The 13,333-nt window shown below is 37.4% G+C and overlaps 1 protein-coding gene across 16 annotated transcripts in view; it reads left to right on the top strand.

Annotated features, from left to right (window-relative positions):
• Positions 1-13,333, top strand: part of FOXP1 (forkhead box P1) — a 498,144-nt gene that overhangs the window by 434,834 nt on the left and 49,977 nt on the right. For all 16 annotated transcript variants that reach the window (XM_045023138.1, XM_045023137.1, XM_045023134.1 and 13 more), the window contains one exon: positions 8,039-8,143. In XM_045023138.1, coding sequence (XP_044879073.1) covers positions 8,039-8,143 — 105 coding nt within the window. The remainder of the gene's footprint in view (positions 1-8,038; positions 8,144-13,333) is intronic.

Raw genomic sequence — 13,333 nt, 5'->3', positions numbered from 1 at the left:
AGTAAAGAGGAGAGGATAGACGTTGATAGAGTACAGGTAAGAACTGAAAAGAAACAGTCAAATGAAAAATAGTCCCATTCAGTTACATCACATAATGGCAGACAACAAAAAATGACAAATTTTGCTTGCATACAGATGCTAAAAATCTAAATACTAGGATTAGTGAATTGCGTGCCTGATATTAAATGAGGATGTTGATGTAATAGGCATCACAGAAATTTGGTGGAATGATGATAATCAGTGGGACATGGCAGTACAAAAGTACAAAATATATAGGACTGACAGAGTAGTTTGTGCTTGTGGGGGAGTGGCTCTATAGGTGAAAGAAAGCATAGATTCAAACATAGTAAAAATCGTAAATTAATCAAACTGTGCAATAGAATCTCTCTGGAATGGACAGACATCCCGTGCTTGAACAGTAATAATACAGAAATGGGGATATACTACCAACCACCTGACCAGGATGGTGATGGTGATTGTGAAATACTCAGGGAGATTAGAGAAGGTATAAAAATAGTAAATTCAGTAATAATGGGGGAATTCAGCTATCCCCATATTGACTGGGTACATGTCACTTTGGGACAGGATGCTGAGATAACGTTTCTAGACCCCATTAATGACTGCTTCTTGGAGCAGCTAGTCTTAGAACCCACAAGAGGAAAGGCAATTCTGTATTTAGTCCTAACTGGAGCACACGACCTGCTCCAAGAGGTGAATGTAGCTGAACCGTTTGGTAATAGTGCCTATAATGTAATTAAGTGTAACATCCTTGTGGGAGAAAAAATACCAAAGAAGCCCACCACAGTAGCATTTAACTTCAGGAAGGGGAACTAACCAAAACTGAGCTAGGTTAAATGGTAATTAAAAGGTCCAGTCACGAGAGTGAAACTTTTTAAAAACACCATAATAGAGGCTCAAATTAAATATATACCCCACATTAAAAACCACAGTACGAGGACTAAAAAAGTGCCACCATGGCTAAACAGAGTAAAAGAAGCGGTTAGAGGCAAAAAGGCATACTTTAAAAGCTGGAAGTCAAATCCTACTAAGGAATCCGTGGTATGCACCTTGAATATTGCATGCAGTTCTGGTTGCCCATCTCAGAAAAGATATATTAGAATTGAAAAGATACAGGGAGGGCAACAAAAATGATGAGAGGGATGGAACAGCTTCCACATGAGAAGAGATTTAAAAGACTGGGACTTTTCAGCTTGGAAAAGAGACGCCTAAGGGGGGATGTGATAGATGTCTATCAAGCCAGGGGATGCCCAATGAAATTAAGATGCAGTAGGTTTAAAACAAAAGGAAGTTCTATTTCACACAGCACACAGTCAACCTCTGGAACTTGTTGCCAAGGGATGTTGTGAACACCAAAAGCATAACGGGGCTCAGAAAAGAATTAGATAAGTTCATGGAGGATAGGTCCATAAGTGGCTATTAGCCAAGATGATCAGGGATGCAACCCCATGCATGGTGTCCTAACTGCCAGAAGCTGGAAGTAGACAACAGGGGATGGATCATTCAATAATTACCGTGTTCTGTTCATTCCCTCTAAAGCCTCTGGCATTGGCCAGTCAGAAAACAGGACACTGGGCTAGATGGACCATTGGTCTGACCCAGTATGGCCATTCTTATGTTCCTGTGATATTAACAATCTCAATTATTTTTTAAAAAAAGCATAAATCTGGCACTTACTATATTAATACATAATCACTCCAGTTGGAAGTTCTAAACATGGGTATGATATCACAAGGGAATGTGAAATCCTCTAATTAAACATGATTTTAAAAGCAGATGGAAAATTGAGACGATGAGGGTTATAGGGTGCGAAAGAGGCAAAGAACACACTGTGAGGAAGAAAGAATGATAGACATATGAATTCATTACTGTTCTATAGAGACTCTGGACAAAAGAGCCCTGTTGTACCCAGAAATTTACTCTGTAAGCAGCTGACAACGTTGAAGTCATTTCCTGTTGGCCCGGGGGGGGACCCAACCCAACCCAACCCAACCCTTCCCCCTCCCAATTCAGCCCTTCCCCCCTAGTACCCCCACCCTTGGTTTTCTCCAAGCACTGTGCAGAGTCTTTCCAAGGGAGTAGCAGAAGATATTGCGCAGATCCTTCATCCTTTGCTGTGCAGGTGACTCAGTCATTCTCTCAATTCCATTAAAGCAGAAGAATATTCTTCACAACAGTAACAGGGAATCAAGTACGGCTTCTTACATCACTCTCTGTTTTCCCCACTATTCTGGCAATGATTGTCACCCCTCACCAGTGTTGAAGAGGTGTAATGGAATATGAAGTATTTCAAGATTTGTGAACCTTCAGGTATAGTACACTGTGATGCCTGGGACATTATTACTGAGGTTCGCACCTCCTCGGTTTCCTGGATCCACACACAGCTCTTATGTCAATATTCAGCCAGTGTTTGAAATCCTGGTGCCCAATTCCTCAGGGCTAGTTGGTAGGTATGGCCTAATTGATAAACTAGATAAATTGTTGTTGTAATGTTGCAAAGAGGTTGTTAAATGTCTTACTGTTGATTATAACGGATACCTCTGCAGAGCAATTTCAGTGTCCCCTGCTCCATTTTACCAGTTTGCAAAACCCAGCATGAAGAGCATTATTAAGTTTCTTTATAAGAATAATTTGTTGATTTAAAAGCGACTCCTTTTAGCCAATTCTAATCTGAAAAATGACTAAAAACAGCACTTTCTTATGCAACAGATCCTGTGCTGATTCAGAGTAATTTCTGGTTACTTTAATGACTAAGCTTTTTTTCTTTTTCTTTTTTGTTTTTACTGCCGTGTACATTGCAGAGCCAATAAAGAAAAGTACTCTATGCTTTTTTATACTAGTGAGAGAATTGCTAGTTAAGTTCTGACTGCAAAACCAAATTATGCCCTAAGTTGCACCTTTGCAACTGAGGAAATTGAAGGGTTGCAGATGTTTAACCAAGAATAGAATTTGAAGACAATGTTATTGCACAGACGTAACTGTAGGCATTATTTGGCCTGTAGAATCTTTATTAATGATGCTGATGCACAAGCCATTAAGAACATACCTCAGTTCTCTGATTCTAGCTTGACCATTAGAAATAAAACAGGATCATCTTTCCTGTAAGCACATCTGCTGAGTAACTTTGGTCTATGACAGTCACACGTTATGAGTGTCAAAGTTGGTCAAAGAATGGAGATTTAAGAGACTAAATTTTGCACTGCAAGTGGTTCTCTTAGATCTAGAATATGGTGGGAAAACAAGAGAATTGGACAAAGAGTAAGCTTCTGCTTTTTGCAGCTGAATAGCATGGTGACTATAGTCATTCATGTCCGAAATCAGCACAGGACAATTGGGAAACCAAGTACCACTCTTCTCACCAAGATAGTGGCAACTGTGCATCTTAGGGGGACTGTCATTTCCTTTTCTCAGGTTGGGCCTTGCTATCTATGGTTTCTCCAGGGGGAAAATGTGGTTCTGTATTTACAATGAGGATCTCAGGTATCAGAAATGGAGCAATCAATTGTAGAAATTTCATCTCTCAAACCTAAAAAGCTCAACTGGCTGCAGTAATTGAATGGCTTCTGTTTATTTACAGGTTTATTTAACAGTACTATTTGTTGGAGGTAGAGTGCACATAGCGAACTTACTTCTGAAGCCTGAGGAGGGCCCTCATAGGTTCGAAGCACAATGCAGTGCTTTGTTTGAAGAAGACATAGGTTGTGAGGGCATCTAGAAGGTGGATGCTGAAGACAGGGTTGAACATAAGAGTGCCAGGCTGTCCCTTGTCCTCCTCATCCCACCTGGATGAGCAGTTACAGGGAGTCTGCATGGAGATAGGACATTGAAAGCATCAAAAATAAATGTTAAGTGGACATGTGTTAAGGATTTTCTGATTTATCATTTGTATTTTTGTTACTCCATGATCCATGTCATTAAGAAAGAGAATTACACAACAAAGTTTGCTTGGCTGAAGTATTATATTTCATGCGCCTGCATCTAATCTTATCATGCCCCTGTATTATTTTGGATGCATTCTGTTAAGTGTTTCACCAACAGATAATTTACAAATAAGAAGGGGCAATCCAAATCCACTGGGCATAGAAAAATCAACTGTGCAGAGGTCTGCCTTGATTCTATGCCATGCATACCTCTGCTGTTTGTGTAAATTATGTAATGCTATATGATTTACTTCAAAAACTTGTTGTACATCACATATATTCATGGCAGGTTATCCGTGAACGTACGTGTGTGTGTGTGTGTGTGTATGTGTGAGAGAGAGAGAGAGAGAGAGAAACACATATGCTTTTGAACAATTTATTTTAATGAATTAGGCCCAAAGTTAGTACTTGGAACAGTTGAAGGAAAATCAAGTTCTTAATTCATTTTTCATTTTCTTCTTGTCTTTTCCTCATTATGCCAAATGTAGTACATAATCTTGTTCTGCTCTTCTGTCTTTTTCTGGAGTAATCCTTTTGAAGATTCTAGTTTCCTTGAACAGTCAGTCAATATTTAGTACTATCAATAGAAGCAGGATGGACCAGACTGATTAACAGGACACTTAACTGGGCATGTGAAAGTCCCCAGAATACAGCACCGAAGATCCAAGAATAATGCAGGGACAAAAGTAAAGGAACAAGTAATTTAAAAAAAGTAACTACCAGAAGTGCTTGCATTTTTAATCTTTGTTAAAAATAGCTACTTCCAAAAAAACTTTGAGCATTTCTGTTCATTGTTGAATGGTGGTGGAATCTTCCTTGTATGTTTGCTTTAGGCATAATGCCATTTAAAATATACTGTGGGTGTGCTGACTTTTCATGTTTCCATTTATGGTTAACATAAGGAATTCCCATGGATATAGTTAAAACTCTGCATTCACATAGACACCTTCAGTCACATACTTTGAATGTTTTTGGGCAGAGTATGGTAGTGCCCTCCCTGTCATGCAGAAGATCCTTGGTGGGGGGGGGGGAAGATTTGTACTCCAATTTAAAACGATATGCATAGTGATCGTGGGATCTTCCCATAGACTTGGCTGTAGCCTTTAGAATCTAAGAGGTTAATTTAAAAAAATCCGTTTAGGTGTTTAAACTGTGTGACTCCCACTGACATGATAATGGGATTTACAATGCGGAAAACCCTGCAGAACCCTTTGAAAATTTACTTTGTCTTGTTGTGTCACATTGCAGTTTCCTAGTCACTTTGGTTGTGCGTGTAACATTCACTATGTAAATTGACATGCTAAAGTTTTGTTAAGTCTGACAAACACACTTAAACCGTACCACTGGCATAGGTATGAATGTCTTCATTGATTTTAATGGGATGTTAACATAAAAACTTACTTTCCCGCCCTTTATCCTTGTGCTGTAAAACTAGTTGATAAAAAACACAACAACAAACCGCATTAAAAATCTGTTAATTTTAAGAACAGCCAGGTATACATTTAGTATTGACTGCAAATGCTCCTAGTAAGACTTCAGTCCTAAAATGTATCCAGCTTTATTATGCTGTTGAGCAAATAGACTGAGGGCTTGTCTATACTAGGAAGGGTTTGCCAGTATAGCCATACCGGCAAACCCTCACAGGGAAGCTGCAGCTTACATTGGCAAAATGTTTCTTTCATGGAATAACTTTTATACTGGTTCCCCAAATGAAATAAGCAATGCCAGCAAAAGCCCATTTTGGCCAATACTGTATAATAACCCCATCTACACGGTGCTTTTACCAGCAGAGCTATTTTTGCACACTCCTAGCCAGCATGGCTGTGCCAGCAAAACCTTTTACGTGTAGCTCGGGCCTGTGATATACAAGTTTATTTGTTTTGGGGTTTGCGTTTGTAACTATCAAGCCCAACCTTTTATCTGGATTTGATTGTTTAGCCTGTCAGGATCAAATGAACCTCTTAATAAAATAAAGACAAGCTACCGATTTAGATTTTTCTCTCATTTTCTCCTGAGATGTGCAGCATTTTATTCTTATTTTAAGATATAAAAATTGATGTTACTAAACATATCAGTATTCTTAAATTCTTCTTCTCCTTCCACATCCTCAAAGAGTGTACCTGACACTCTGCACCATATCTGGCTTGAGTTGACTGTGTTCCTTCACCCAGGCACTCTGTTTTTCAATTGAGAATACACATGTGATGTAACATTTTTGTAACTTCCTTGCAGAGAGTGGATTGGTTCCTTCATTCTTTTAACAACTCATCAGCTATAGTTTCTCCATCCTCATTTGTTTTAAAAACTGATTGAAGATCATCTGAAAAAAGTTCCCATATAGACAAGGTCTTTGTGACCCTCTGAGCCTCCTGTGTTTAGGGTGACCAGACAGGAAATGTGAAAAATTGGGATGGGGGGTGGCGGGTAATAGGAGCCTATATAAGAAAAAGACCCAAAGATCGGGACTGTCCCTATAAAATCGGGATATCTGGTCACCCCACCTATGTTTTGTAGGAGAATTAGGTTGCTGAGTTTTAGAACTGCTTGGAAAAGATGGAAAAATGGAAATTAACACCTATGCACATTTTTGTAATATTTTTTCCAAACACCTTTTACGTTCAGAAAGTGTGAAGTGTCCCTCAATTGTCCAAAGATTTCCATTGGGCCTAAGATGAGATGTAATGGAAACTGGGAGGTTTGGAGGAACATTCTCATGTGTTTCTTATTGTTTGAGACAACAGGGAGTGTTTGAGACAACAGTGTGGTTCTCATATCCGGTGAAAAAGAAAGAATGTAACTGTAATCATGGTTGTAATACATGGGGAGATAATGTTCCAGAACAAGAACAAATGACATTTCCACATGTGCATAGACATAAGATGGCAAAACGTAGGTGTTTATCCATAACTATACCTGTAATCCAGGATAAAAAAAAGTCATAAAACCCCACCTAGGTGCTGGTATGCAGTCATATCCTTTGTGTGTGTTTGAAGTTCATAATACGGCAGAAGTACACTGTAGCAAAAAGATTTGCTATGAAAAATAGATGTGTGTGAGGGAGTATAAAATAGAGCCCTCAATATTATTTTGGCATTTAATGCTTAAAGCCATCTAAGGTTACGGAAATTGTTGCAAAAATATTTCCTTTACTTAAGAAGTTTCCATGCAGAAGTTGAATAAAGAAGATATTTTAGAATATGGTTCATCAGATACATTTCCCTGAGCACCTCATGGCCTGGATCAAAGCGTCTCATGACTTGGATCAGTGCAGTCAAATCATTACGTATTGATTGGAATCCCACTGGAGGATTAACCCCTTAATGTTCATAAGAATTTTTTTCTTTAACCTTAGTTTCAGTAGTTGGTAAGCACTGTGAGATTTCTACCAAAGCTTAGACATGGTAATAGCCTCTGCTAACCTTTTGGTATTGCAGAATTCTTTGATTATTACATGTTTCCTTTTTTACGATGAATTTTACATTTGAAAACATTTGTGATTCACTTTATTAGAGTGTAAAAAGTCTGTTCTAGTGCAAAAAGGGCAGCATAGTAAGGAGAAGAAAATGCTAGATGGACAATATGGTATTAAAAATAGAGCTCAAACGCCGGGTTTTTTTCCTTTATGTAATAATTTGGAATGTTAAGTCTTGGATATATTGTATTTTAAGGCACTGTGCTGCTGTTCAGGAATAGCTTTTCATTCTGATGCAGTTGAACTGTCAATGTAATATTCATAAATTTCTCATCAAAATATCAAATAGAGTTTTAAGCAAGTCTGTAAAATGATTTTCCCCTTCCGTGTTCATTTAAATTCTTTACAAAGCTTTTAGTTAATGAATGAAATGTAGGACGTAAATACAAGAGAGCTCTTAGATGGCACATGTATTCAGTCTGCAAATGATATTTAATTTTGTTTTTAGAAATCAAGGGCAGGGTAAATAGGGTTTGTGAACTGTAATGGTATACTGTATTTTTGGATCCTCTATTTGTTGTGGTGTTCGACCTATGTGTTTTGCTGTTAGCATCTTTGCCAAGATGAATTTATTCAGAGCCTTCAGTTACAATGCTTCTCCTCCTTTCTTTTTGTTTCTTTCCTTCAGTTTATCCCACGAGGAGCACTCACATAGCCATCCGCTCTATGGACATGGTGTATGCAAATGGCCAGGCTGTGAAGCAGTTTGTGAAGACTTCCAGTCATTTTTAAAGTAAGTGGGATTTTTTTTTTGTTTATTTGTTCGTTTGTTTTTTGGCACTTATATTTTACCCGGAGCATGTCCTGTCATTTTTTTTATGCTGTCACTCACTCACCAAGGGCCTGATCCCAAGCTCATTGAAGGCAATAGAAAACTCCCATTAATTTCAGTTGGTTTTGGATTATGTCTAATGTACATTTTAATAGGGGATGGTAAATTATCCCTTTAGGAAAAAGTCCATCTGTAACTCAAATAGTCTCCTGTATACTATGCTGCTATAAAACATAGTGTTTGAATTTCTTCAGTCTACTTTAAAGTGTTTTTCTATTTGAATATTCCATTTTTTTTTAAATTACTGAAATTTTACACAATGCAGCTTTAATTTAACCTTTATTTCAATTAATTTTGAAATTTAGTCTTATATTAACACCTTAATTGATCAGAGGCAAGTCATCAGGTGAAATTAATTTATGTCAAATAAGTAACTAATTAACAAAGTCTACACTACTAAAAATAAACTGTAATTATATTTATTAGGCCCCTGCAGTTTTCTGCTGACCTCTCCTCACTGCCAAAGTATACAGTTTTATATGTTGCATCACCAGTGCATTATTGGCTAGTGTGTGGTAATGCCTGGATCCCAACACAGCAAAGGGAAGGCTGTACTAAATCTCACAATGCTCTTCTGCAAGTATCCACTTCCTCCCTCAAAGCTGAAGTGTAACTGTGTTAATACTGCATCACATATATCTCTGAGTGGATCACTAGGCACACCTAGACTGTTGGTGCATTTGGGCTCCTCTTGAATTTTGATGTGTGCTAGCAGCTCCTAGATTTGCTCTGGCTGTGTTGTTGTTACAGCCAACCCAGACCAAATGCCTCAGCAATATTTGTGGATTGAATGCACAAAGGGCCAAATTCTGCTGTCATATTTACAATGCTATCCAAGTGGAATAAATTCATAGAAATCCACAGAATTGCTTGAGATGGACACCGGAGCAACTGAGCAGAATTCATTTCCAAATCTTTAGGAAACAGTCTTAGATACATCTGTTCTTTCTCGGGACAGTTCTGAAGAATATTTTGGTTTTTTTGTTTTGTTTTTAAAATGGTATGTTGAGGCCTGGATTAAAATTTTTCCTTCCAAAACACAATGGGTCAATCCTGGTCCCAATCAAGTCACTGGCAAACCCCCCATTTTGACTTCAGTGAAAGCAGGAACAGGCCCCGTATAAGCATAAATTACAAGTAAGGAGTGGTGCAGTCATGAAAAGGGTCTCATTATAAGAGGATTACAAAATAAGAAGGTACTAGTCATAGATTTCCATGAAGAGTGGCCTCATTTCTTTCAGTTCATCCTGTTGTTCACTTAGTGAAATAAATGCTAATCTCTCATACTTGCCCAGCTCATTTATATTCATATGCCATTCTATAACATTTAGTTCTTTAAAACAATTCTAAATTTCATTACATTTAGTGAAGGGAAAGGTTCTGGATTTGACAGCTTTGGAGACTGGAATTCTCTGTTTATTCACATGGGGCAGATTTTGCCACCTTTACTCACTTTGAGTAGTCCCTTCTCTGGGATTGGATCCCACTAATTTTAGTAGAACTACTTATGGAGTAAGATAGTACTGAGCACGATAATGGGCCAGATTCTGCCATGCTTAGGTAATGCAGCATGGATAGGGACAGCGTAGACTATCTCTGTGCCCCAACCCCTCATCCCCAACATGGTGGGGCCACCTTTATGAATGATGTGTAGTTCAGTGTTGGTGCATTCAGTCATGGGGCTTTTTGCTGACAATATAAGAAAGGTTTCCTATTAGTGTCAACTGTGGTGATTCATCTGTGGTATGTTCTTCTGTCCCACCGGGAGGTGGACTGAGACCACACACTCCTTTCATAGAGATCTGTGAACAACCAGTAGATTGTAACAATTTCAGGTAATTTATAACCTTGGCTAAATTTGAGCCATAGCCTACAGGTAAAAGATTCCATCTGTACTTTCCCTAAGCCATCCAAACCTCTATATTTAGATTCTTTTTCCACTTCCAGTTTTAAAGTGTCTTTTTTTCCCTTTCTTAAATTGTCTCTCAACAACAACAGCAACCTGTTGAGTTGCCTAAATTTTCCCAGTACACAAATTCTACAATCCAAGGGTTTATCTCTCTACAAAATGATATCAGTGCTGTGTGATAGTTCACCCAGAATGTATGCAGAATAGATATCCCCAGGCACCAAATTGACATTGCTAGAGAAGCGGGTAGCACTTTATATAATGATACTGTAGTCCTCCAGATTTCTTGCGCCTATTGTGGAGTGGATGCCCTTTCAAAAATAACAATAAAATGTAAGTTTATTATTTACTGAAAAGATAGGTAGGAAATAATGCTGAAAATGGTTGAAGCTTTCATAACGGTAGACAATTGTAATTGTACCCACTGTAGCTGTAAAATCTTTGAAGGTGTGGGTCTTTTAATAGGCAGCCCAAGATTAAAAAAAATATAGCCCCCACTAAGTGAAATACAGTTTCCATGTCAGTTGAGCATTACTTAATTTCATTCACCCAAGTGAAAGGGTCTGTTCTAGAGAGTGAAGAGAAGTTATATGTGGAATGATAGCACTATATGCCAATAAAATGATGCCGTAGTTAAAGGAGAAAAAGGACTCGAAGGTCTAAAATCCTGGTTCTTTTTTTTTTTCTCCTGAGGAAGAAATATCATAACTGTTGGTAAATCAAAACCAGAGATTTGACACTGTTCTGTGATCATTCTGTAGTGTTTGTTCCCAAGGTGAGGTACACCACAGGGCTCTTGATTTCAAAGATAAATACTGTACAAATAACAATCCTGGTTGTCTTTCACTCACAGCCAACAAGAGGATGCTTATCACAACCAGCAGACACACAGGCTATTGTATGCATTTATTTCCCTATTTCTTTTCCAAATAAGTTGCAGTTTTAGTTTTTTGGATTTTTGGTAATCTCTTAGCCATTGGTTGTTATACAGTGGCTGTATCAGTAAGAGCTAATTGATATCAGGTGTTTCTTCTAAGTCTAATTAAATAGTTGCACCCTGCATTGCCTAGAATACTTAGTTAATATAAAAAACAAAAACAAGTCCAGTTTCCCTGCTGTGATCCAGCGGCCTTATTCCTACCTCCACAAAACCCAGGTGAAGGCTTTAGGGAGCAGACATGCCTTATATCGTATGTTTACATATTACCCACATCGTAATCTGAAATGAAAGAACAGCATCATATGGAATTACATTAAAAATTGATATGCTTTATTTCATTCTCGTGTATTTTTAAAGATTATGTACAGGAAAGGGATCAGTTCTCCCCTTACAGCCCTGCTAGTTTGGGGAAATCTTTGTTCGGATGGGCAGTGGTGTACTTGGTCAAGATACACAGGCATCCAGGGCCCATATTGCAGTGCAGGACCAAACCGTGCCCGTCTTTTATTTTAATGCTATCATGATTTGGGTGTTTTCAGTCTCAGAATAACATCTGTAATTTGATTATGTATTCTAAATTGGATACACACCCCTTTTGAGAGATGGGGCAACCATACATAGAGAGATGCTGGTTGCCTGCTTCATGTGAATTTAACTTTAATGAAACTAAGGAGGGTTTATATGAAAGAAACTACTAAGTGCACTCTGTAATGTTTTCACAAGTGTTTTTATCATGGTAACATCTTGTTTACTTTAGTTGCCTGCCTAAAACTACTTGGAACATGTTAAGAAAACATTTCAAGAAAGCTTCTACAAAGAGGCTTTTGTTTAGCAGCAACTGTGAGGCAGCTCAGCTCACAAAGGTGTTAACTTTCAACCCCTTAAGCACTTCCACATGAAATTCCAGCAACTATGTTTGTGGTTTTGGAAAAACAAAGTGTGTGTTAAAGAAACCAGGTATATGCTAATACATGTTGAAGTAAGCCGGAAATCATAAATTATTTCAAACGCATTAATTGCTATCATTTGCATGTCAAAATGTTCTGCAGTGAAATCATCTGCAGTTAGCACAACAGAAACTTTTGATCCAATGGTTAGAGCAGAAAAGACTAGTCTATATATGTTTTTGTTTAAATACATGGTGTCCCCAATTTGATTTTTCAAACATAAATATAAAAATTGCTGGTTAAAGGTGTTTCCAACTGTTAATCCATTATAAATGATAGTAAGGCAGCCAAAGTACAGTTGTTCCATGAAATCTGTTCTTTGTGAAAACATATTGACACTTACTGATAAAAGAACTGATTTTATTTTCTAGGCTGTTTCATATTTTGAGCTTCTGTTCAAATTTGAATGTTGCAGTTTCTTTTACAACATCCTTATTAACCTTTCTGACATTGTACAGAAGTTGAAGACCTTTCCAATAGTTACACTGCTTAAAGAGGTCAGAGTGGCCTAAATACCACAGTGCCCTCTAGTGATATATAGAATATTAGAAGGAAAAGTTTTAGATAAGTAGCCCAAAGATAACATCACAAATGTTTGTATACTTCGTTCTAACTTATTCATAAGTGAAGAGCTAGAGAGTTTAGTCTGATTCATATAATTTTAATTTTATATGCATATATACACAATTTTTATTTTGTGGTTAGTATTCTAGGTATACTAGACAATCTCTGAAATGTGTATCTGTATATATATTATGAGATATTTATTGCACACTGAATATACATACCTCAACATATTGTCTTATATTATTATATGTTATATTTTTAAGTGTTCTTAGTTTATGTTTCACATTATAATTTCCGGTGTATAATCAGAAAGCATTACTTGAAAGACAAGATCATCTTTGTTTCATACTTTTATTGACACTGTCTACCATATTACTGCTATGTCTAAATGGTAAAATTTATTATTAGCAATAGTGTCTCAAATGTCTGAGACAGCGATTTTCCTTTCAATAAAAGTAGTTAAAAACCTTTTAGAAAATCCATAATTTTGATTGCTGGTACTTCATAAATGTGTAACTGGTACTTTTTAGCTGTCTCTTAAGGGAAAAATGAGTTTTATCACCTGCAGTACCTGGGTTAATGAAATTGTATGTTGGAATTTAGCCAGAATGAAAGATGAGATCATTCGGTGGCACTAATATTGGCAACAGGTATCATAAAAGAGCTTTGACTCTTTTTAGCGAAGTATCATTAGTTTAAAAAGCGGGGTGGGGGTGAGTTATTTGTCA

The sequence above is a fragment of the Mauremys mutica genome, chromosome 7 (assembly GCF_020497125.1).
Source record: "Mauremys mutica isolate MM-2020 ecotype Southern chromosome 7, ASM2049712v1, whole genome shotgun sequence".
Classification (NCBI taxonomy): Eukaryota; Metazoa; Chordata; order Testudines; family Geoemydidae; genus Mauremys; species Mauremys mutica.
Note: the sequence above shows the minus strand (reverse complement) of the source record. Positions and strands in the feature narration are given on the sequence as shown.